At 47.5% G+C, this 22,849-nt stretch overlaps 1 protein-coding gene across 3 annotated transcripts in view; it reads right to left on the bottom strand.

Annotated features, from left to right (window-relative positions):
- Positions 1–319: 319 nt before the first annotated feature.
- The window catches only part of Dock8 (dedicator of cytokinesis 8), a 203,828-nt gene continuing 181,298 nt past the window's right edge, over positions 320–22,849 (bottom strand). For all 3 annotated transcript variants that reach the window (XM_021151299.2, XM_029472366.1, XM_029472365.1), the window contains 9 exons: positions 21,010–21,153; positions 19,605–19,736; positions 19,065–19,199; positions 17,765–17,854; positions 14,131–14,367; positions 10,245–10,388; positions 9,059–9,165; positions 1,913–2,083; positions 320–1,445 (listed from right to left, as the gene is read on the bottom strand). In XM_021151299.2, the coding sequence (XP_021006958.1) occupies positions 1,385–1,445; positions 1,913–2,083; positions 9,059–9,165; positions 10,245–10,388; positions 14,131–14,367; positions 17,765–17,854; positions 19,065–19,199; positions 19,605–19,736; positions 21,010–21,153 (1,221 nt within the window). In that variant the 3' untranslated portion in view covers positions 320–1,384. The remainder of the gene's footprint in view (positions 1,446–1,912; positions 2,084–9,058; positions 9,166–10,244; positions 10,389–14,130; positions 14,368–17,764; positions 17,855–19,064; positions 19,200–19,604; positions 19,737–21,009; positions 21,154–22,849) is intronic.

The following is a 22,849-nucleotide window of genomic DNA, read 5'->3' as shown; positions in this document are numbered from 1 at the left end:
AGCCATCTACTTTTTCCAACATCTTCCTTCAGAATAAGGTCATTCATGTCCAATGGTATGTGTGAACATTTCAGTACTGACAACTGAGAACTCTGTTCTGACCAGAAGGATTAGACATTGCACTAGGGCCACTCTGGAGGGCACTGCTTGACTAAGGCCAGTCCTGCCAGGGTCTCTGAAGCTTTACAGCACTTTGATTTGTCAAAGTCACAAACAGCAGTGGCACAGGGAAGCATTTTGCAATTTATTTATTTATTTATTTATTTATTTATTTATTTATTTATTTATGAGACATGGTCTCATTGTGTAATCTGGCTGTCCTGGAACTCGCTCTGTAGACCAGGCTGGCCTTAAACTCAGAGACCCACCTGTCTCTGTCTTCTGAGTGCAGGGACCAAAGGGGCGCATCGCCGCCCCACTTGCTTATCATTCTTATTCTGTCTTTAGCATTAGGTAAGGTCATTAGTTGTATGAAAATATATAATTTAATTCTCAAACCATAGGTTTCTTTCTCTCTTCCAAGCTCACTGTAAAAAGAATCAAAAGCATATATTCTGTAGCACACAGAGGACACAATGTTCTGAAATCAATGTCTTGTAGAAAAATGACCTTGTTCCGGAGAAAAAGGAGGCAGTGAGAGCAAGTGTACAGGGAACCGGCAAGATGTCCTAGGAGAACTGCTCCCGCTCTGGGGCATGTGCTGTCAGTGCTGTGTGGCCGGGCAACCTGGACTGTCTGTCTCGTACAACTGTCCCCTGGGTAGAGGTGGACTCACTCAGCTTAACAGAAGCAACAATGCAGCAATAACTAGACGGCACACAGTCCGGCAGCTCAGGAGAGGTGTGGAGCGCTCCATCTATTCCCAGATTCCCAGCCGGCACGAGAAGCTTCCTGTAAGACTTCCTCTCACAGGAAATGTATTGGAAAATGGTTCACTCTTCTGGAGTTTATCTTTTCTTCTCACCAAAGGGATGAGTGAAATTCACTTGGAATAGGTTGCTGGACAGTGTTCCACTCTTCTGTCCACAATTTGAGTTTATCTTAGGAATTCAAACTTAGGTCAGAAGAAGTCACTTCCTGGGAGGCCTGTGACCAGCCAAGCCACTCAGCAGAAACAGCTTAGGCCTTCCTTTTACAGCACTGTGAAAAATACTTTAATAAATACAATTATCCCCTGATTTACCCACCCCACCCCAACCCCCGACATGGTCAAGATAGTCCGCAATACACTTGGGTATCATTCTGTGGTCATAGGACCCCAAGTTTCCAGAGCACTGGCTGGGCAGGGACTGTGGAGTCAGTCTTGGGTGGCTGCCGTCGACGTACCAGCGAGTCCTTCCAGGTAGTGGGGCCCCAGTCATCACCGGCAAAGGTGGCCTTTTTTTCAGCTGCCCTGTGACAACTGGGTTTCACATTTCCTGAAACTAGATCTGTGGAAAGAGTCCCTGAAATTAAGGAGAGAGAGAGAGAGAGAGAGAGAGAGAGAGAGAGAGAGAGAGAGAACAGAAGGATTAATTAGCCTTTTAAAGAGACGGCTGTTTTAAAGAGACGGTTGGGGAGAAAATTATGAACCAGAAAGCTATTGGTCCTGGGGAACTTAGTAAATAAAAGAAGACCCAAGACCCATTCCTGTTGTCCACCCCCGCCCCTCCAGTCCCCTACACATCTACACACACACCAGCTACATTGGATGGACTTGGGAATTTGCTGGCACAAGGCCAACAAGAAGGGGCTTGGCGAGTTCAGGGAAAGGTTTGGACTGAATGCAAACCACAGACTGGCTGGAGGCTGGACTCCAGTCCCAGTCCACCCTGGGCTGTCTGCTTTGTGCATGAACAGCTGAGCAAGCTGGATTTGTGGTGCCCCCATGATCTCTGATGCCCAGGAAGAGGCTACACTGGCCCCTCCTTACCTCTTCTGACTGTCAACTCTGAATATGGGCTTGTAGAGCTCTGGGATTTTCCGCTCAATCATGGGCCTGAGGCTGTCTCTCAGCTTGTTGTAGTTCTTCTTCAGCTCCTGCTGGTACTCCCGCTGCTCTGCGGTGATGAGTCGCCTGTTCTTCTCCACGGCCTCTCCACATCTGAGGGAGAGAGAGAGGAGGTTGCAGGTCCTCAGTGTTTGTGCTTTAGTGACTGGAAAACAGTCACAGTAAGTCTGCTTCTTGTCTAAGTGTCTCCCTAAGGCACAGTGCTGACGAAGCACAGGCTGTCAATTGGATGGGGATTGACTGGGGATGTGATTTCGTCATGAGGCTCTGGAACTCATTCACAGACTAGTCCTTTGATAGGGTCCTAGTCTGATAGGCACTTGGGACAAAACGGGGAAGGAGTCCTTGAGATGACCTTGGGAGTACATCTTGTCTGCAGCCTCATCATCATCTGGCCACTGTGAGATGAACAGCTTCCTGGAAAGCAAGCTTCCAACCATACTGCTCAGCCTTCTCGAAGGCTGAAGTAATGGATCCATTTGGTCATAGACTGAAACCCCAGAAACTGTGATCCAAATAAACCTGTACTCCTAGCAGGTGTTTCTGTTTACCACGATGTAAAGTTTAGAACCACAAACTCTAATATATATATAAATGTGTGTGTGAACATATATGATATGCATGTGCCTGTGCTAGCACTCACAGATTAAAGGAGGACATGGGGTAGGCCCCTCTATTACATCTGCCTTATCTCTTTGAGCAAGGTCTCTTGCTGAGCCTGGGGCTTATGACTTTTGCCATGGCAGTCCAGCAAACCTTAGAGATACCAATCTTTCAGTATCCCCGTATCTTCCTTGCTGGGATTATGGGAAGGTGTGGGACCATGTCCTGCTTGTTACAGGAGTGCTGGGATCTGAACTCAGGTCCTTATGTCTGTGCAGCAAGTGTACTTACCCACTGAGCCATCACTACAGCCCCACTAAGAGTGTTTTCAACTTCGATGGATTATTAGATCCTTCATAGAGCTTTCAAGACACAGACTGTTAGGCCCTGCATCAGAGTCAGAACTGTGGGGTTCTATCTAAACCCCGGGTTATTCAGCTTAGAGCCTTGAAGAAAACTAACTTACTTGGGCAAATGGGCTTAGAAAAATGCTGCCCAGAAAGGTGGAAGACAAACTTGCTATGAGCACAAGGCCTTTAATGAAAAAGTTATTTTGCAGGATTGCAATCTGAAGCTTGAACCACACAAGGCATTAAACTAAGAAGACCTAAGGCATCAGGAACCTATAGAAAGCACCCCCCCCCCTTTGTTAGGGTGCATGGCCACCCACAGGAGGGCGATTCCTGCCTAAGGTGAGTTTGTGAAAGAAATGACAAGCCCAAACTTAACAGATTTAAAAAATGAGGAAAGTGCTGGGTGAGAGAGAGAGAGAGAGAGAGAGAGAGAGAGAGAGAGAGAGAAGCTGTAAGCTGGGTGTGGCATGTGCCTTTAATCCTAACACTGGGGAGGCAGAGGCAGGCAGATCTGCACGAACTGGAGGGCAGCCAGGTCTACACAGGGAGACCCTGCTCCCCAACCCCCCAAGAGAAAAGGAATTAGAGATAACAGAACAAAGTAAGAAACAAACAAACAAACAAACAAACAAACAAAAAACGAGTAAGGGTGGCCAGAGAACTCCTGCATCAGAACAACTCATCAAACAGCAACAGAGGAGAGACGAAGAGAAATCAACAGACAGGTTAAGGTAGACACCACTGGGGAAACAATAAGAATGGTAATGATAGCTGTCCAGAGCTGAAAACAGGGCTGACCGCCCCACTGAACAGATTACAGCTCGCCCCACTGTGGCGGAACTCTAGTGTTAACACAGACAAATCCTCAATCCCCGTGGTTCTCTGACTTTCGGGACCAAATAACTGCAGCTGTTCTGATTCAGCCTCAACTCCAGAAATCCTCCATCCATAACTGTTCCTCCAGGCACAGAGCGCAGGGACAGAGAGTGTGTCCAAGGGAGCGGGGTGGGGTGAGGCAGAAGGAAGGGCAGAGATGCTCACTGCACCAAGGTCATAGTTTTCTTGTTAGTCACTACAGGTGAGATGAGGAAGGCCAAAGAGCTGTGCTCATGCCCATGAGAAAGTGTGTGTGTGTGTGTGTGTGTGTGTGTGCATAAGCAGCTACACCTGGCTCAAATTTCTTCTTGGCGCCCTTAACTTAGCTATCCTTAGTGTGTTACAGGAGACCCAAGGTCACAGGGGTCATCCCTTGTTAACCTGATTCCTAGAAGCCTCTGTCATTTAACACTGTCTCCCCTGAAAGCGTCCAGATCTGTTTCCACAGACACCATGCACACTGACCGAAACCCTCTTAAAAACCACCAACGTCACACATTACTGTCTGCCTCTGAGCCAGCAGATACACTGCTGGGGCAGTGGCCACACAGTCCTGCAAGTGGATGACTCTAATTCAAATACAAAAAGTAAAATTTAAGACACTGAATCCTTCTAAAAATTATTTTTATTTTATTTTACTTAACCTTTTAAAATCATCTATTTTTAATTGTGTGTGTATGTGAGTACATGTGTGTGCTTGCTTATGTATACACATGACTGCAAGTGCTTGAAGAGGCCAGAGGTGTTGGATCTCTCTGGAGCAGGCTTTGCCTGCCCTGCCTCCCTAGTGCTAGGATTAAAGGCACATGTCACATCTGACTTATGGCTTCTCTCTCTTTCTAACTCAGCACTTTCCTCGTTTTTTTTTTTTTAAATCTGTAAGTTTGGTTTGTCGTTTCTCTCATAAGCTCATCGTAGGCAGGAATTGCTCCCTGTGTGGGTGGCTGTGCCCCCTAAGAAAGTGTGTCCTTAGAGTGGCAGGCAGTTGTGAGCTACCTAGTATGGGTGCTGGGAGCCAAACTCAGGTTCCTTGAAAAAGAACAGTACACACATTTAACTGCGGAACCATCTTTCCAGCTCCCCCCATCACTTAATACTTATAACTTGTTAATTGTATTTTTATGTGTTTTGTGTATGCACAAGTGTACGAAGGTACATGTGTAGAAGCCAGAGGAAGACATCAGGATTTTTCTTGAGGTAGGGTCTCTTAACTGACCCTGGAACTAGGCTGATGACCAGCAAACTCCAGCCATTGCCCCACTCCTCTGCTGGGGGTCACCGGTGCATACACAGCAACATTAAGGTTTATATGTAGGCAGCAGGGATTTGAACTCAAGTCCTCAGAACTGCACAACACGTGCTCTTATCCACTGAGCTATTTCCCAAGTCCCAAGTCTCTGTAGGAGTGAAAGCAATCAGATTAAGTGAGGGAAAATACAGAACCGACTGCAGTGCCCCTGACAGTCTAGTGAGTCCAGGAGAGGAGAGAGGAGACACTTGTCCATCTGCGGTTATGAACCTTTCAGGCATTTCCTCTTAGGAAAAGGCAGAGAAGGCCTTGTCCTCTCTTGGCAGCCATCGGAAGAGTGCCAAGAGTCTAGAAGTGCTGACTGCTGCATGCCAGGCTACAGCTGAGTCAGAAGCCGCTGTCTTGGTGCAGGAGAAGCCACTACAGACTTGGCCAGGGCTGTGCCAACAGAGCTGTCCTTGTAGGAAGGCTGGCTGGGTCTCCTTTGAGCCCTGGGTTATCTACCAGCCTGCTGGGAAGCTGAGGAGATAGAGCCCAGTGAAAAGGCGTCTCAGCAGTGGGCCACTCTGTTGTCTATGGTCTCAAACAGTGGCAGCTTCGTCATCGGACTTGGAAGCAGCGAGCAGGTGGGAGAGGGAGGCTTCAGCCACTGCATTGAGGGAACTTAAATGTCCTTACGCTCCTTTTAAAGGTAGTTTGGCCAGGCGTGGTGGTGCATGCCTTTAATCCCAACACTCGGGAGGCAGAGGAAGGCGGATTTCTGAGTTCAAGGCTAGCCTGGTCTAAAGAGTGAGTTCCAGGACAGCCAGGGCTACACACAGAAACCCTGTCTCGAAAAACCAAAAACCAAAAAAAAAAAAAAAAAGTAATTTGATGAACTGCCATTTTTGGCCTGTCTGGAATGAAGAGAGGGAAAGTTAACTGTGGTTGTGTCGTCGTCGTGGATGTGGTAGTGGCTGGAAGCATTGTTTTATCTATGGTCTTTCTGCGTTAGGATGTCACCTCTCCACACTGGTGGTACAGAGGGTATGCTGGATTGTGGCAAGCTGGCATGGACCGAGGGCTGGTTCAGAATGGCTGTTTGAGCATACTTGTCTTTTTGAAGGGAGGAAGACAAAAGGGGTGACTTGATGAGTTAAGGGTGGGGGAGGTGGGGGAGAAGTATAAACAGGAGGCACGGAAGCAGCAGCTTCTGCCCAAAGGCTGGCGCTCCTACAGCCCCAGCACAAGGACGCATCGCATCAATACTGCAGAATCTGGATCCAGGCATGGTAGCCGACACTTGTCATTCTAGCACTCAGGATGCTGAGACAGGGGGATTCAAGGGAGAAGGCCAACCTGGGACTACAAAGTGAAACCCTGCCTTAAAAACAAAACAAAACCCCCAAACAAACAAACAAACAAACAATCCCAACCCAACCCAAACAAACTAACAAAAGCCAGAGTCTTGGGCCCTACTCCATGCTTACTGAACCACCAGTCTGCGTTTGGTTTGATAAGTGCCATCTGGTTTTCCCAGAGCATTGCTGCTAGAGAGTTTTGCTATGTTTCCTAGGCTGGTCTGGAGCACACTATGCCCATCAGAGCTGACCCCAAACTCACAGTAAGTCTCCTGCCTCAACTTGCTGAGAATAGCATTTTTAAGGACTTTGACTTTGAATATCTGTACCCGCTGGTTTTGTGTGTCAAGTTGACACAAGCTGGAGCTATCACAGATCAAGGAGCCTCCCTTGAGGAAATGCCTCCATGCGATCCAGCTGTAAGGCATTTTCTCAATTAGTGATCAAGGGTGGGAGAGCCCATTGTGGGCAGTGCCCATCCTGGGCTGGTAGTCCTGGGTTCTATAAGAAAGCAAGCTGAGCAAGCCAGGGGAAGCAAGCCAGTAAGCAGCACCCCTCCACAGCCTCTGTATCAGCTCCTGCCTCCAAGTTCCTGCCCTATGTGAGTTCCAGTCCTGACTTCCTCTGATGATGAACAGCAATGTGGAAATGTAAGCTGAATAAATACTTTCCTCCCCAACTTGCTTCTTGGTCATGATGTTTGTGCAGGAATAGAAACCCTGCCTAACAGTAACTCTGTTAAAGGATCCTCTTAGGAAGCGAGATAACCACCTGCCCTTGTCCTCCGACTGTAGTTTCCAGAGACCTAGAGCACACCCAGTAGGGATGGGCTAGGGCACTTCATCTACGTGGAGTCTTGGTGAGGGTCCACTGTTGGGATTGATCCAGCAGAGGGAGTTGGTGTGAACCCTAAAAGTGCCCCTTCTCTCAGCAAAGTTCCTATTCTGTGATATTCTACCCAGAGCTAACGTGGCTCTGATCTTTCCCAGCTTGGCCTGCTCTCCAGCTGGCATGGACTTCCAAGGGACAGCAAAGCTGGCATTCCTGAGTGAGTCTTACAGCCACGCCATCTTCCTGACAGTCATGGCTCCCTCTCACCATCATCTTTCTTCTTCCACCTGAATATTCGAGACAAATAGAAGGTGATAGTTTTCCACAAAGCCCATCCTAGCTCACAATGGACCTGGCCTTTCTGGCGTGTGGATTCCTGTATCTGGAATGTTCTTAAGAGTTCTTAGTACATGCGACACTCTGTTGCTACTCAGTAATGTGACATTTCATCCTGTCACCATGGTCACAGGAATGCCCAGACCCAATTCCAGGCTGGTCAGAGGTACACAGTGGGACACTGTCTCAGAAAGGAGAGAGAGAGAGAGAGAGAGAGAGAGAGAGAGAGAGAGAGAGAGAGAGAGAGAGAGAGAGAGAGAACAAAAGCCAATAAAGTACTATGTAGTAAAGAAAATGATGCCTGCTACAAAAAAGGAAACCAAGTATACCAACATTACTAGATGCCACCTATCGTATATACCCATTTCCAAATACCTGTGCGTCACTGCAGGGAGAAGTGTTCTCACACAGCAAAGTTGGGCATTTCTCCAGAAAGCTTGTGATGAGACTCTATCTCTAGTTTTACCCGACAGCAGCCCTCTAGTGGGCTGACCCTAAATTGGGCAAACTAACTTTTAGTTTCCTTTCTCCCTGCCCACCCTGCAAGACTATTCCTGTCCTCGGTCGCTGCACCAAGGTTCTGGAAGTAAAGGCAATTGGTACATACCCTTCTGACATTTTCCTCTCTTATAAGTGAAGTGGCATCATACCCCATCTCATCACGTTTTTCTTTCAGGCCCCACTGGAGACCTGAGGTAACTATCTGTGTCTCAGGAATCACAAGGCTCTGACTACAGAGCCATTTTCCGTCTAGGCTGAAGCAGCTGCCCTTAAGACCAGTCGCACAGAAGAAGTCAGTAGGACAGATGAGGCTGGCCTCGCCCAGGAATGTGCCATCTTTGCCAAAGCCCAGTTTTAGAACCTTTCCTAGTTTTAGGCTTCTAAAGGAAATCACTGTATGATTTGTAAACCTACATACTATAAATGCAAACAGCTTTGACTTAAGTGTGTCAGTGACAACCAGTCCCGACAGAAGCAGGGATGGCCAAGAGCCAGAAGACCTGCTGCAACTCAGCCCTGCTGCCAACTGGCTGCATGGCCATCAGTAAAGTCATTTCCCATCCCCAAACCTTCCATGGCTCGTGTGTAAGGCAAAGATGATGATATCTGCCTTATGACACGACTGTGAGGCCCAGTGCCATGGCAGCCATGAAGCAGCCTACACAAGAAGTGTTAGTTTCTCAGTGGTAGTACAAGCACCATTGGTCTACTGCCCTGGACCTTAAGGTTCAGTGTGTGTGTGTGTGTGTGTGTGTGTGTGTGTGTGTGTGTGTGTTTGTGTGCATCATAAGCATCTAGTGGGGTTCTTAAACCAGAGTCGATGAGCCAGTAGCTCTGGGTGGTACCTAGGATATGATTCTATTTGTTTTTGTAGTGGTGGGGATGGCACCTCGGGCCTCTCGCGTGTTGGGCAAACACTCCAGTACTGAGCAGTACCCCCACACTGCCACGCTCCAGCGTCTACCACCTCCCTTCTTACCGCATTATGAACTCCTTGAAGCACAACCTCAGCTTGTTGTGATGTCGGTAGAGCTTTGGGTCAGCTGGAATTTCAGCCAAGAACACTTGGGCCACCTCCAGTGGTCCCTGATGGAGAGAGCGGGAATGAGAGATGGGGTTGGAATGAAAATGAAATGACTTGTGTGAGAGAGAATGTGGGGAGGGCTCCTTACTTCTGAACATTTAATTTTGTAGCTTGTTTCATTAAAACAAAAAGCCTAGGGAGGTCTTGAATGTCTCAGGAAACGGATTCCCGAGGAGGACCCAGAGCTTTAGGAGACTACAGACTGGCCTAAGGGCATCTTCTCAATCCAATGCTAACCCTACAGCTTTCCCTTCATACCACAAGGTATTGAATGTGACGGCAGCAAAGGCTACTACTGTGAGCGGCTCCTCTAAAGCAAGGGCTACCTCTATCTGTCCGAGCCTATCTGCTTATCTGGTAGCCCCAGTGGATGAATCATTTTATGTAAACCATGATTTGAAGCGGAGAATTCACAGGCCTCCTGTTTGCTACCTTTGATCCCCCTAAGTTGAACAGACTTAGAATTTCTGCAGGGGATCCTCAGATGGAGAAGGCATTGGCTGGGAAGGTCAATGGTTAGTAGGTTTTTGGGTGTGGTGGTGTGAAGAGCCAATATCAAGGGGCCCACTAGACAGAAAGCACTGACTGGGCTTATATGTCTTTCCATCAGAGGCAGTCTGAGTTCTCTGCTGAACTTGTGTGTGATGGTTATGACAGGAATGCCAACACTAATCTTGTCAAAGTGGCCTGAGAAGCCAGTCACAGATCAATCCTGTTGGCAAGGAACTTGCTATGTTGGGAATACCTGGTACCTAACCGAGGAGATAGATGGTCTAGGCCTGCCTTTTCTTATCTCTACATACACATTCTTAGAATTTGTCCAAAGCTCTGCATATAGCTACCTATCCTGGACACAAGTCAGCTCTCTGCAACAGGACTCTAGTCCTGGGTCATATTGCCAGATCTGGTTCCAAATTGGAGACTCTGAGACAATAGTACTCCTTAAATACAGTCTACTCCTTTCTGGAATTTTTTTTAAAAGGAAGATTGCATGCAGACTGATTCCTCATCACCTCCTAAGAGTAGAGACCACGTGAACAAACAAGCCCTAGCCAAGTTGCCATTAGTGAGCCCAGCTTACCTGATTTACAGTGGCTCCTACAGAGCCCTGCAGTACCATCTGCAGCATCTTCGCATCAGGGGGCTCTTGGTGAGTGGCCACGGCTAACTGCAGGGTCTTCTTCTTCATATCTTCAATGGCAACCTCAATCGGAGTCAAAACGAACTGAACAGAAGACAACCGCAGAGTGAGGCGATGGCCTCCCTTACAGTCCCTGGCAAACCTGGAGCTCTGACAGGGAGGCCACCTGGATTTGATGCAGCAGCTAAGGAATGACTTTCAGGGTACTTTGAAATAATCTGAACAGGTCACTCAGAGATGGCCTTCATGTTTCTTGAGTACCTACATGTTCCGCATCTGTGTATGAGTTTCTCCTTTAAACAATTGCCTGTCCTTCTCACTTTATTGTAAAAGGGGAATTTATAAGACTAACACAAAATGTATTAAGTACTAAGGTACAAATTTGGTCATAATTCTTTCTTTCTTTCTTTCTTTCTTTCTTTCTTTCTTTCTTTCTTTCTTTCTTTCTTTTCTTTTCTTTTATTTTTTGTTTTTCGAGACAGGGTTTCTCTGTATAGCTCTGGCTGTCCTGGAACTCACTTTGTAGGCCAGGCTGGCCTCGAACTCAGAAATCCGCCTGCCTCTGCCTCCCGAGTGCTGGGATTAAAGGTGTGTGCCACCACGCTCAGCCATCATAATTATTTCTATATCCAAAGCACAACTTCTTTCTACATGGCTAGGCTGTTTGTCTTGTTTTGTTTTTCCTAGTATTGAACAAGTTACTCAGATTACAAGGGGGAAAGTATGGTGGCCATGATTTTCTTTCCCATCATCACATAAGCTTCCACATCTTTTGTGCCCTTTCCAGCTCACTGTGATGGTAACACCTTGAGAAGAGGGTGCTAAGTTCTGGTTTGGGGTTAGGTCCTTCCTGAATGTGATTGGTCAAATCCTGTCTCCCCCCACCCCCCACACACATTTAAAGTCCTAGCCTCCAGGAGCTCAGAAGGTAACCTTATATATAGGTAGTCACGTTAAACTGGGTTTATTAGGGCAGACCTAATTCACTAATTGTGTCTTTAAGAGATGAGGAAATGAGGGCACAGCTTGTATATAGCACGGATGAGATGAGCAGACACTAGGAGAAGATGTCCTCTGACAAGGCCCCAGGCAGGCCTGGGACAGATTCTCCCTCAGCCCTCACCAGGAACCAACCTGCCAATTCCCTGACCTTGAGCTTCCCAGCCTCTAGAACTGCCAAGACAATACATTTCTGTTATTTATGCCATCCAGTCTGGGCCACTTTGTTACATAGCTGGAGCAATGGGAAACCGGGAGTAGTTCTCTCGGGGCACTGCATATAGTTATAAGGACACTTTAATAAACAATGTATCTCTGTATTGTGCCCAGAATGTCTTAGTGTTTAAAAGTCTTGAAACAGTAAGCAGCACACTAGATGCCTTCCCAACACCTTTCTATGGACAGTCTCCAGGGTAGGCTCCTCTACCCTCTGTGACTCCTCCTCTCTGAGGAAGCTACATCACTCAGCATCTGTCTAGATGGCTGCTCTCCAGCCAGCTCAGCCCTTGCAGCTCCTGCCCCATGGACTGGATGGTTGCAAGTCCTTCACATGTTCACTGACTTGATTGGGCCTGTTCTAGCTGTTGGCTTAATGAACAACGGATAAACTGATGAAGTAAGGGTATGGAAAGAGAGCTGTTGCTATGAAGATCAAGTTGGATGCTTGGGCGAAATGTCATGAAAGTGAGTTGCTATAAAAATTCCTGTCATATTAGGTATGCACAAGACAACTGTAAAAAGAAGTTTGGGGCTAAGCTCATCAAGGTGCAGAAGCCATCCGCTCACACGTCAGCTCCTAAGGATTTTTAAGGCCTCATTCTGCATCACAGAGAGCGGACCGAGAACTGGGTGTGGTCTATAAAAGAAAGAAAGTGCCGGGTTGGGATGAGTCAAGCCAGAATCAGAGAAGGCTGCAGTCCAGGATAAAGAGGTGGTATATGAGTTAACACGTAGGGATTTTAAGGAGAAAATGGAAGGTTGGTGCGATGCATAATTCTGAGGTTTGAGAGATCTTCTTGATAGACTCTATTAAAATGGGTTAAAGTCTTCCAAAGTACATAAGGCCTTTCTTGCCAACAGTTTTATTAAGAGGTTAGAGCCATGTGCCACCTGCACAGACACTGGAAGAACCTGGGGCCAGGAGCAGGCTGATGTGCTGGCTGCAACCGTGCTCTTCCCACATAGAGCACCAGGTCAGGGGGCTGCCTGTTTGATTCCCTCTCCAGTAATTTGCAATACAACAGTGTCTAAAACACCTACAGGCCATAGGTGAAGTATTGCAGTAAGTATGAGGCTCTGAATCCAGTACCTAATACTTGAGAAAAACACTGCAAAAATATATATATAAATTTTAAATACAGGCATTCATACTCCCTGGAAAGATGGTTCTGGGAACTTTTCTCTCCAACTGTACTGAAATCTGAGGATGTGCAGATGTTTGACTATGAAGTATACCCACAGATTCATGTACTGGGGTGTGGTTTCCAACAGAAACCTTTAACATAACCAGTGGATGGATCTCTCATGAAGTATAGAAGATGGGCCTAGTTCAGTGGTACAGGGCCGTGGGAGCATAAGCCCTCGGGGCTGTACTTTTCCTTGGTCCCCTCCTTGGTCCCCTCCTTGGTCCCCTGCTGTAAGCCTTGTTGTCTGCTTCCTGGTTACTATGGTGTGCACTGAACAGCTCTGCTATGCCTTCTTCACCACAATGGATGAGACCTTGAAAACTGAGCTACAACGACTCTGCCCCCAGTTGTTTCGACCAAGCATTTGGGAAACACTCTAGAGTGTAACAGCAAATCCTTCACACCCAATGGGCTGCAAAGACTGTGCAGACAACGGCTTTACTATATTCTTGTTTGTTTGTTTGCTTGAGACAGGGTTTCTCTATGTAGCCCTTGGATGTCCTGGAACTCTGTAGACTAGGGTGGCTTGAACGCAGAGAACTACCTGCCTCTGCCTCTCAAATGCTGGGATTAGGGTGTGTGCCACCATGCAGGGTAACAGGTTCCTCTTTATCTGCTCAGGAGAGCTTACACGTGTGTGAAGTTTTTATTTTTTAAGGGGAAAAATTCATACAAATTCTGTATATATGTAAAATTTCCCTTCAATATGCCAATTCAAGGTTGGTTAATTCTATGGATATAAAACCTAATAATATGAAGGGAACACTATATAGACCTCTTATATAAGTTTATAATTAAAATGGAAACACCGTGATTAAATATGTAAACTATGCTATATAAATAACTTTAAAGAGCTAAATACTTAACACTGTTTTGAAAGGTGTAACTCACTGCGTGAGATCCCTTGGCCCCATGAGAGTGAGAGAATAGCCTTGAGACAATATTTTAAGGATATCTTTGTACAGGCCAGACAACAGCCCTACCACTGAGCTACATCTCCAGCCCTGGTTTATTCAGACAAGATCTCCCTAAATAGTTTGGGTTGCCTTAGACTTGCTATGCCACCCAGGATACTCTCAAACTCAAGATGCTCCTGCCTCAGCTTCTGGAGTACTGGGATCATGAGCATGGACTCCCAGGGCTGCCACGTGTTTGTTGTATCTTACTGTGCTGCCCTGGTTGGCTTGGAACTTGTTATGTAGATAAGGCTGGCCTTAAACTCATAGCCATCCACCTGCCCCTGAATCCTCAGTGCTGGGACTAAAGGCACACGCCACTATGTCCAGCCCTTCTTTTCCCCTCCTTTCTTTTTTTCAGGTTTCCCTTCAGTCTCGTGAGGTAGAGCTGGCATGTGGGTCTGGGGGATCATCCAGGCCCCCTCTTCCCAGAGGTGGCCACTTTCCACGGGCGGCGCGCATTACCTCCTCTTTCTGGCTGACTCGGATCCTGGTCTTGATGTAGGGGAAGGCGTGCATGGTGGTGAGCACGGTGTTTCTGCGGTGTTGCTCATGAAGCTCGCCCCGGGGTCTCCCCTCCAGGGTGAAGGGGGTGGTGTACATGAACCTCCGGAGGTTGAAATTCTTCTCGAAGTAGGTCACCCGGTCTTTCATCTCATATTCATCAAAGTAAGGCTCCACAAAAGTGATTTGGATGTAGGCCTGGGGGAAGGAAGAGGTGAGGAGACGGGAAGAGGTGAGCCAGTCAGCCAAAGAGATGCATGGCGCGCTGGAAAGGCACGCTGGGACAGAACCCGACACTCCCTTCCAGTCTGGAAAACCACCAATGCCTAACACCGCAAGCGAGGCGGGAGGGAGTTCAGAATCTGCGCTGTCTCCTCTCCACCCCAGGCAAAGAAAGCCCCCCCCCCCAGGCTGTGGAAGGGAACAGGCTTAAGAGAAGAGCCAGGTCCAGCTGCGGCCCCTCTAGCACAGCGAGGCCATCCAACTGCTGTCCCAAGGACGCAGACCTTCCTTTACTCCGTTGCCCTAATGAGGGCCCTCCCTCTAGGTCGTGCAACCGCTTAGACTGAGGACATGTATAATAGCAAGTGTTTGCTAGGACGGAGCGGCTGGAATGTTCAAATGAGCACCAGGAATGCAGGGCGCATGGCTGCTCTGTACGCCAAGGCTCCTCATGCAGCCAAATGCCGCCCCCACACAAGCCCCACTGCCACACGTGTACACAGCACTTGTGTGGAGCTTTCCTTAGCTTGGTGTACTTAATGCTGCCTTGAAGGAGAGCAGATGTGATCACCCGCATGAAGGAAGCAGGTAGGCTGCTGCAGCGACACCCATCCTTCCTCTGCCGGTCCCCACTCTTCTCCACTTGCTAAGGGGAGGAGTTTCTTTGGTGGAGTAGCTGCCCATAAATCACATAGAGGGTTTCATGGTGGTGCAGGGGATTTTGAGTACCCATGCTCTGTCAATAACACCAATAAACTCATCGATTCACCGAGTTGGACTTGAAGAGAACCCTTTCTCTATGTTGCTACCCTCACGATATGAGGTGAACAGAAGCAGACTCCTCAGGAGAGACACATAACACCAAGAGGAACGGAGGGTAATAATCAGCCACACGAGGCCATGCTTGAGAGCCACCATTCTCAACCTGAGGGGTGTGGGGCAACCCTGGGGGTGTGGAGCGACCCTTTCACATCACGATTCATAAGAGAAGCAAGATTACAGCTGTGAAGTAGTTCTATGGTTGGGGTCATCACAACATGAACTGTATTCAAGGGTCACAGCATTAGGATGGTTGAAAACCACTGAGAAAGAGTAACCTTGTTCATAATAAATGACAAGAAAATGTCCAAGTGTCCCTCCAGTGGAGACACTAAGCAAAATGTGGCACATCAACACAATGAATACTACTTAGCATGGAAAGGAAGGAGCGATTTCAACTCGGTGAGTCATGGATGGGTGGGCTGAGTAGAAGAAGGCAGCTTCAAAGGGTACATGTGCCACATACACACCTCCAGAAAGGCAAGTCTACACAGATCGGGGACTACAGCTCAGCTTGGTGACCACTAAGGGCTGAATGAGATGAGGGAGTGGTGGTAAAAGAGACTAGAGAAACCTTTCAGAGGAACGGGGTGGTTTTATACCTTGACTGTCAAGAACTGGTTATGTGTACATATCAAGACACATGAAACGACAAATCAGCACATTACACACACATACACACGAGAGTGGGGGGAGGGAGGGGTGCTTGTTAACAATGAAGAGTTCTTTAAAAACACAAGGAAAAGAATGGAAATGAGCAATGGTTCAGGGTGGGACACCCACCCAGGAGGAGGAAGGGCGGCTCACTGACCTCACAGTGTAAATCACGCTTTAGGATAATGAAATCTGGGTGTGATTCTGGGTTGATTCTCATTCCAAACTCACAGCCTAGCCTGGGAATTCTAAAGGAGGGGAAAGGCCCTGATGCTGGGAAGGTTTCTTGGGCTGTTCCGACCACTGGGCACACAGCCAGCCTTATCTTTCAAGGACTCCAAACATTTCTGTCCAATGCTAATCGTGACTGCTCTCCGGCCTCAGCTGGGGGATGTCTCTCAAGTGAGTGTCCCGACAAATGTAGAAAAACTTGTATGTGGCCAATCCCTCCCTATCAGGATCATCTTTCTGCAATCCTGGAAGACAGAACTCAGGGACCCACATGGAGAGGGCACAGAGATCGACCTTCCTCCTGACCTTGCACTCTGGGATCCATTACTGTACAACTGCAGTTGGAACTGTGGTACTGTTTTCAGTCCGTGCACTTATCCTGCAGAATTATCTAACCCACGGGTGTGGTAAGAACTCCTACATTTGTAGCTGGCTAGAAGCATGGGTGGTGTGAGAGGTGTAGGGGCCTGAGCAGAGGCTCATGTTTGAAACAAAGGCAGTCTTAAACTTGTAAAATCATATGCTACGATGTGAGTTGTCAGCATCAGAATTGCACAGCATACCATCTCAGCCTGGGATGGACCCTTGCTATGGAACAGAGAGCAACAAAGCCTGTGGCCCTCCTCTTTCTCGAATACCATAGCAATCCTGCATGTGGCTAGAAGGGATGCCTGCAGCTTAAAGAACGGGGCCACTAGGTATGGCCAGCCGGAAGCTGCTGCATTTTTTTAGACACACACACATGCACACATGCACAGGCCCACACATTCGCATTCATACACTATTTGTATTTGCCACAAGTGTGCATGCATTTCTGGAGGCCAGAGAGGGAGTTGATGTCATGCAGCCAGAGTTACAGACTGATGTGGGTACAGGGAACCAAACTTGGGTCCTTTGGAAGAGCAGTAAGTGCTCTTAACTGCTGAACGATCTCTCCAGGCTTGGAAGTTGGAATTTAAAAACATGCTTTAAGTAGAAAGTTTAAACATTTTACAGAAATGCACTAATGAGCCATAGTAATGAAGAAGACCGTGGGTGGAATCAGATCCCATGTTGGGGTAGCCGCTCCGCCATTAGCGTCATCTTGGAAAGTGGTCCAACCTTTCTGAGCCTCAACTTTCTTATCTTGTAAAACACAGACAACCAAACCTAATCCTCAGGGCTGTAGGGGGATGACGGGACATGATTTATGTAAACACAGAGCTGGTGTGTATGTAGCCAGGCTGAACTAACAGCAAGAACCTGTCTCAAAAAAGCCTAAGTGGGAGGGGTGGGTAAAATGAGAACCCTTGCTCAGCTCCCCACTACCCAGATAAAAGCCACTGCATATGTGTACCCCAGTGCTGGGTAGGGGGTGGTAGGGATGGTAGATCTGCTGTTTACTGGCCAAACAGGGAAACCCAGGTAGAAAAAATGAGGTGGTTCATGATAGAGAAAACCACTTGGTGCTAAACTCCAGCTTGCATATGTGGGCATGTATGGAAGAGTGAGCCTGCACACACACATGCATACACTCCATTAATACATGTGTGTGCACCCCTCCCCCCTAAAAACCAAACTAAAACATGGTCACATTTGAAGGACTGGGGGAGTCCAGACCTCTGGGTCTGCCATTTTCTACTATTAGGGTAGAGTGTGATAACCACTTTTAGTATATATTTTTCCATACCTTATTAGGATCCAACTTGGTTTTATCCACAGGAGTAGAGTCTTTTATCACTTCCACAAACTCTGCACCGAAACACTGGCCATAAAATCCCTAGGGAAGAGAGGCCCAGGGTATATAAAGTTCAGTTTGAAAGCTTGCAATTCTTTGGAACAAGCACAAGGCAGGATTGGTTGATTATTGATGGTCCCTCTGGGCTAAGAAGCAAACCTAAGCACTTCCTAAACCAGAAATAAAAGTCTAAGGAAGTTCAGCACACTCGAATACCTCGGCATCCTACAGTACAGATGCGTGCTCTCAAATTCCGCCAACGTCATCAGATTTCTGGAGGCAGCTCCATGGGTAGGGCATGATTTACAGTTTGCATTTTGTACCCTGAAAATTTGGAGGGGCCAGACTTCCCATAACGTGACCAGCCAGAGTGCAGGAGACAAGAAACATACTTCTACTCTTAAGCAGAGGACACAGCACGAGGGAGTTAAGAACCTGGGCCAATGGCTACTTTTCCTTCTTGTGAAGTGAATGACTTTGGGCAAGCCACCCAACCTGACTAGGCCACAGCTTCTCAGAGTTGAGTCTTCTTGCCTTATTTGGCAGGACTGAACAGTACAAGAAACAATTGGGCAGCACATGTTTTTAAGCTTTCCAGTCACAAGAGGGGACACAGTCAAAGCATGGCCTGGCAGCGTTAATTAAGTAGGGAGGAGTCAGCTCTTCACATGACCCTGGTCTCTCAGACTGAGAGGGCTCTTACGTTTGTTCCTCTCAACTTCTGCTTCTGTTGTCTCGGCTTTGCTCTATGCTATTTCTTTTTGCTCTGTCTTTTCAGAACTTAACTACTGTTTTCTATTTCACAGCGTAGCTGCCAGGCTGCAGCTGGGAGCTGGCCACAGTTACTTTCCAGTTGCTCTGTATCTCAGTGGAGTGAGTCTGTAGTTTTGTTAGATGCCTCCCAAATCAAGATGACGGCCTTCAAAGTCAAAAAGCAATATGCCCAATGTCTGTGGGTACATATTGGCCATGTATGGAAGGGGCTATAAGGAAGGGTGGATGCTGACTGAATTTTATACAGTCTTGAAAAAAACAAAACAAAAAACAAGATTCAAAATTTAAACTTTATAAAACGCACACAGGATTCAAGAGAAAAATGTCCCACTAGTATGGTATTCCCAATCTTGCCCACTTTCCCATACTACAAATGCAAGGTAGGAAATTTAGAGGCCAGCAATGAACATATTTTAAAAATGACACATTGCCCTACTTGGGGGAATGTCCAAGGTCGCACACAGTCTCACTTTCTCACCTCTAGTCTATGTGAGATCTCCGGGAGCTTCGTGATTGCGGGCTCCTTGTACACGAACTCCTGCTCATCCAAATCCCCAAATCGGGATCCGTAGAAACCAACTCGGAAGTAGGTTCCAAACATCCTCTTGTGGTCCTGTCCCGGGAGCAAAGAGAAGCCTCCTTTAGCTGTACTTACTGGTGACCCACTGGGCTAAAAGGACTGGTTATTGGGCGCCAAACAATTTATTCTCACAGCTGGCATTACGAAGATCCCCTTCTGTTAAGCAGATTTAATATGTACATAATAAACCCTAGAAATGATAACAAAAGAGATCCAACGAGAGACTTCTGGGGCCTTCATTTAACTCAATTTTTAAAATCCTCATATTTCCTAGCTGTAAAGCAATCCAGTCTGCCGCACTGTACTGCCGGCCCTTCCTTGTCTGATGGAGAGGAGTTACAACAATGATGAGCGCCAGGGAGATGGTGGCACAGCGTTAAGGCAGGGTCGCCTGGCACCAGCTACCAGAACCTATAGGCCGGGCTCATCCCCAGCTACCTTGTTGATGATGTTGTCGAAGGCCTTCTGCAGCTTGTCGTGAGTGGAGGTCAGCTTCCGGAAATCTCTGTGTGCCTCCAGGATAGGGATGACCAGCTTGTAGACTTCATTAACTGTCTCGTACAAGCCTCCCTGGGAAAGACGAGATTAGTTAATGCATTGGACGTTTAAGACAAGGGACCAGAGTTAATTATGCAAATACCACACAGGGGGACATCACAGTGCTTTACGGAATCCAGGCCCGGCTGGGCATCTTTGGAGAGCCATAGCTTTCAGGTCAAACCAGGCACATTGCTATCTTTATGTGGACAAGTAAGTAAGGAACATAGCATTGCCATCTAAGGAGGCTTTTCACAAACTGAAAACAAGGGAGGAGATGGCCCAGGCAGTGAGGGGTTTGGAGAAGTGTGCTTGTGGCTTTTGGGTTTACCAGAGGTTTTCCTCTATCCAGATGCAGGGCCTCAGGGAGCTAATAAGGTTCTTACCAGTTGACTTTCTAGAATTTCAGGAAAATAAGGGTGTGTGTGTGTGTGTGTGTGTGTGTGTGTGTGTGTGTGTGAATGAGTGGATAGGAGAAAAGTATAATGATATGTATATGGGAAAATGTAATAAGAAAGCTAGTTTTGTGACTAAAAGTTAAGTTAAAAATTCCTTTCTGGAAAAGTTTTCTAGGAAAACAAAGATAGAATAAAGGCAGTGAACACAAACATCCAAACGTAGATAGTCTGGGGAGGGAGTCTGGAGGTGAAGAGGGGAGAATGAGAAATAATATAGGGAGGAAAACAGAGCAGTCAGGTAAATACAGTGCTCCACTTACATGGGTTCACTATGGGGGCAGAGGGCACTGGTTAAAACGGAAAGCTACGAGCGCCTTGCCACCTTGACCTGAACTGTAGTTCTGTGTCTTTTCTTTCACTGGGAGACCCAGATCGGGCTAAGGGGTGGCTCTGGATCTGGGCTAAGGGATGGTTCTGTGGCTTCCACGGTTCCATCTCTCTGAGTTGCCCTGCTGTGTACGTGTCTTGAAGACCAGTTGGGTGTCAGATGTGGAAGACATCATAGATCCTCAGGGGGTCCTCCCCTACCTTTTTCCTGTGAGTGGGAAAATGAGAGATTGAGAATATGCCTCATCTCTGATTGTGTAACCTGGGCAACCTGTTTCACTTTCTGTGGCTTAGCTTCTACCTCTATTAACTAGAAAGAACACAGTGAAACTGCTCCTGGCCAATGAGCACACTGTGGAAATAGGAGTATGCCCACAGTGAAAGGCTTTCTCTCCTCCCTTGGAGAACTGGTGCAATTGTGGACATGGACGTCGCCACTGGACCAATCCGGAAGCATCCAGCCAGGCCCAGCCCTGTCCTACATGCTCCTGTGGGTGTGAATGAGCCCTGTAGACACTGACCGTGCTGAAGAGCTCCGCAGCCTGCTCCAGGAGGCCCACCAGGCCACTCTCGGTGAAGTACCGCCCAGAGCACACGCCGTCCTCATCAGGTGACAAGGTGTCATCAGAGACTGCAGACTCCTCAAGCACATTGGAAGAAATATTCTGTAAGAGAACCCACTGTGAGCCCAGGGAACAGCGGACCTGACAAGCAAGGGACCACAAAACCCAGACAGATAAAGAAACTAAGCTCTTCAACCTTTACCAGACCACGATTGCTACGAGTCTGTGGTTCCAACCTGTGAGCTTCTGGTGGCCATTCATTTTGAAACTTGTCACCAAACTCCACAATTTTTAACCATAAGGCAACGGTCTAGAAAGGACACTTTCCTTAATGTAGTAACAGTTTAGCTGAAACAACCTTACTATTAGTGCGATGACCCTAAGGACAAAGAGGGAACGTTTTGGATTTTAAGGGCAAGGCAAAGGAGCAGAAAATCGATTCCTGTTTTGCTGAAACATGTTGCTCCTGCAGTCTTGACCTTGAGCTACATAAGTGTAATATTACATAGGAAAGTAATGGACGAGGATGTCTTTATGGGTGCTGTGATATAATTCAGAAGCTGCTCTCCCCTTTTGTTTCTGTGGTTTTCCTTTATATAAACTATAGGCATGAGAGCATCTTAACAGGGGATGAAGTATCTCGGGCAGGGTTGGCTCAGATGGGAAACCCAGGGCACAAGCCTTCAGGCAGCACTCATGTTCAGGGTCCTAGGACGGCTGACTTGGGACCTGCTTGCCTCTGACCGCGAGTTTCTCTTTACGCTGTGTGCTGCACACACCCCGCTTGCCTCATCTGAGCTCTGATCCTGGAAGGGACATCAATACCTCTGATAGGCCAAGAGCCATTCTTGGCTTACAGCTATGGAAGAAGTGAGTATGGTATAGAGAAGAAATGGGAAACCTCCACTGTGTAGTAACTGTAAAGAGCACACAGGACACACCTTCCTAATGCTGTGCTCAACAATGGTTAACACTCTGTCCCCTGAGGTTGGGGTATACTTCAAAGCTCTCAGCACAGTGCTCCAGCCAGTCACTGACAATTGCTCTGATGCACTCTGTGAAATATAAAAGCTGTCCACCTTCTGACTTGGCGAACAAGGTCACGGGAATCACCCTTAGGAATCCATAAGGAGGCAGTCGTCATAGATCGTCACAGTTACACTGGAATACAGTTTTATCAACACAGAGTTTTTTCAAAGTCCCTTGTGACCAATCTTTCTTCCAAACGTGATTTCTCGTGACGGACTGATGGCAGAGGGGGCAAGAATTCATCTGAAGGGATCTAATCGCTTAGGATACCAGCACTACTGGCACTGTATGAGATTTTTCTACTCATAGACGAATAGGTATGAGCTGGGCAGCTCAGTAGCTGTAAGTCACAGGGGAAAAGATGCTGGGCGGACATTCCTGGCTTCAGAGTGAGGGTGTAAAAGTAACAACCATATCTGTGTTTGTGAGATCAGCATTGCCTGCACTCCAGGGATAGAATTCCGATGATCTCAGTGGCTTGGACCTCACCGCCTTTTAAGTCATTTCTCCTGTTATTCTTCCAAGTTAGTTATCTCTGCTTTGCAAGTCTTTCCCAAAGGCTCAATCTTATTACAGCAAGGTTAAAAACTAAAGCAGGACGTTTAAGAAGCAGTAGAGCCAGGCATGGGGGCACAAGCCTAAAATCCCAGCACTTGTGAGGCAGAGGCAGAGAGGCAGAGGCAGAGGCAGAGGCAGAGAGGCAGAGAGGCAGAGAGGCAGAGAGGCAGAGAGGCAGAGAGGCAGAGAGGCAGAGAGGCAGAGAGGCAGA

The sequence above is a fragment of the Mus caroli genome, chromosome 19 (genome assembly GCF_900094665.2).
Source record: "Mus caroli chromosome 19, CAROLI_EIJ_v1.1, whole genome shotgun sequence".
NCBI classification, from domain to species: domain Eukaryota; kingdom Metazoa; phylum Chordata; class Mammalia; order Rodentia; family Muridae; genus Mus; species Mus caroli.
The sequence above is the reverse complement of the archived record's forward strand: the minus strand, read 5'-3'. Positions and strand labels throughout refer to the sequence as shown.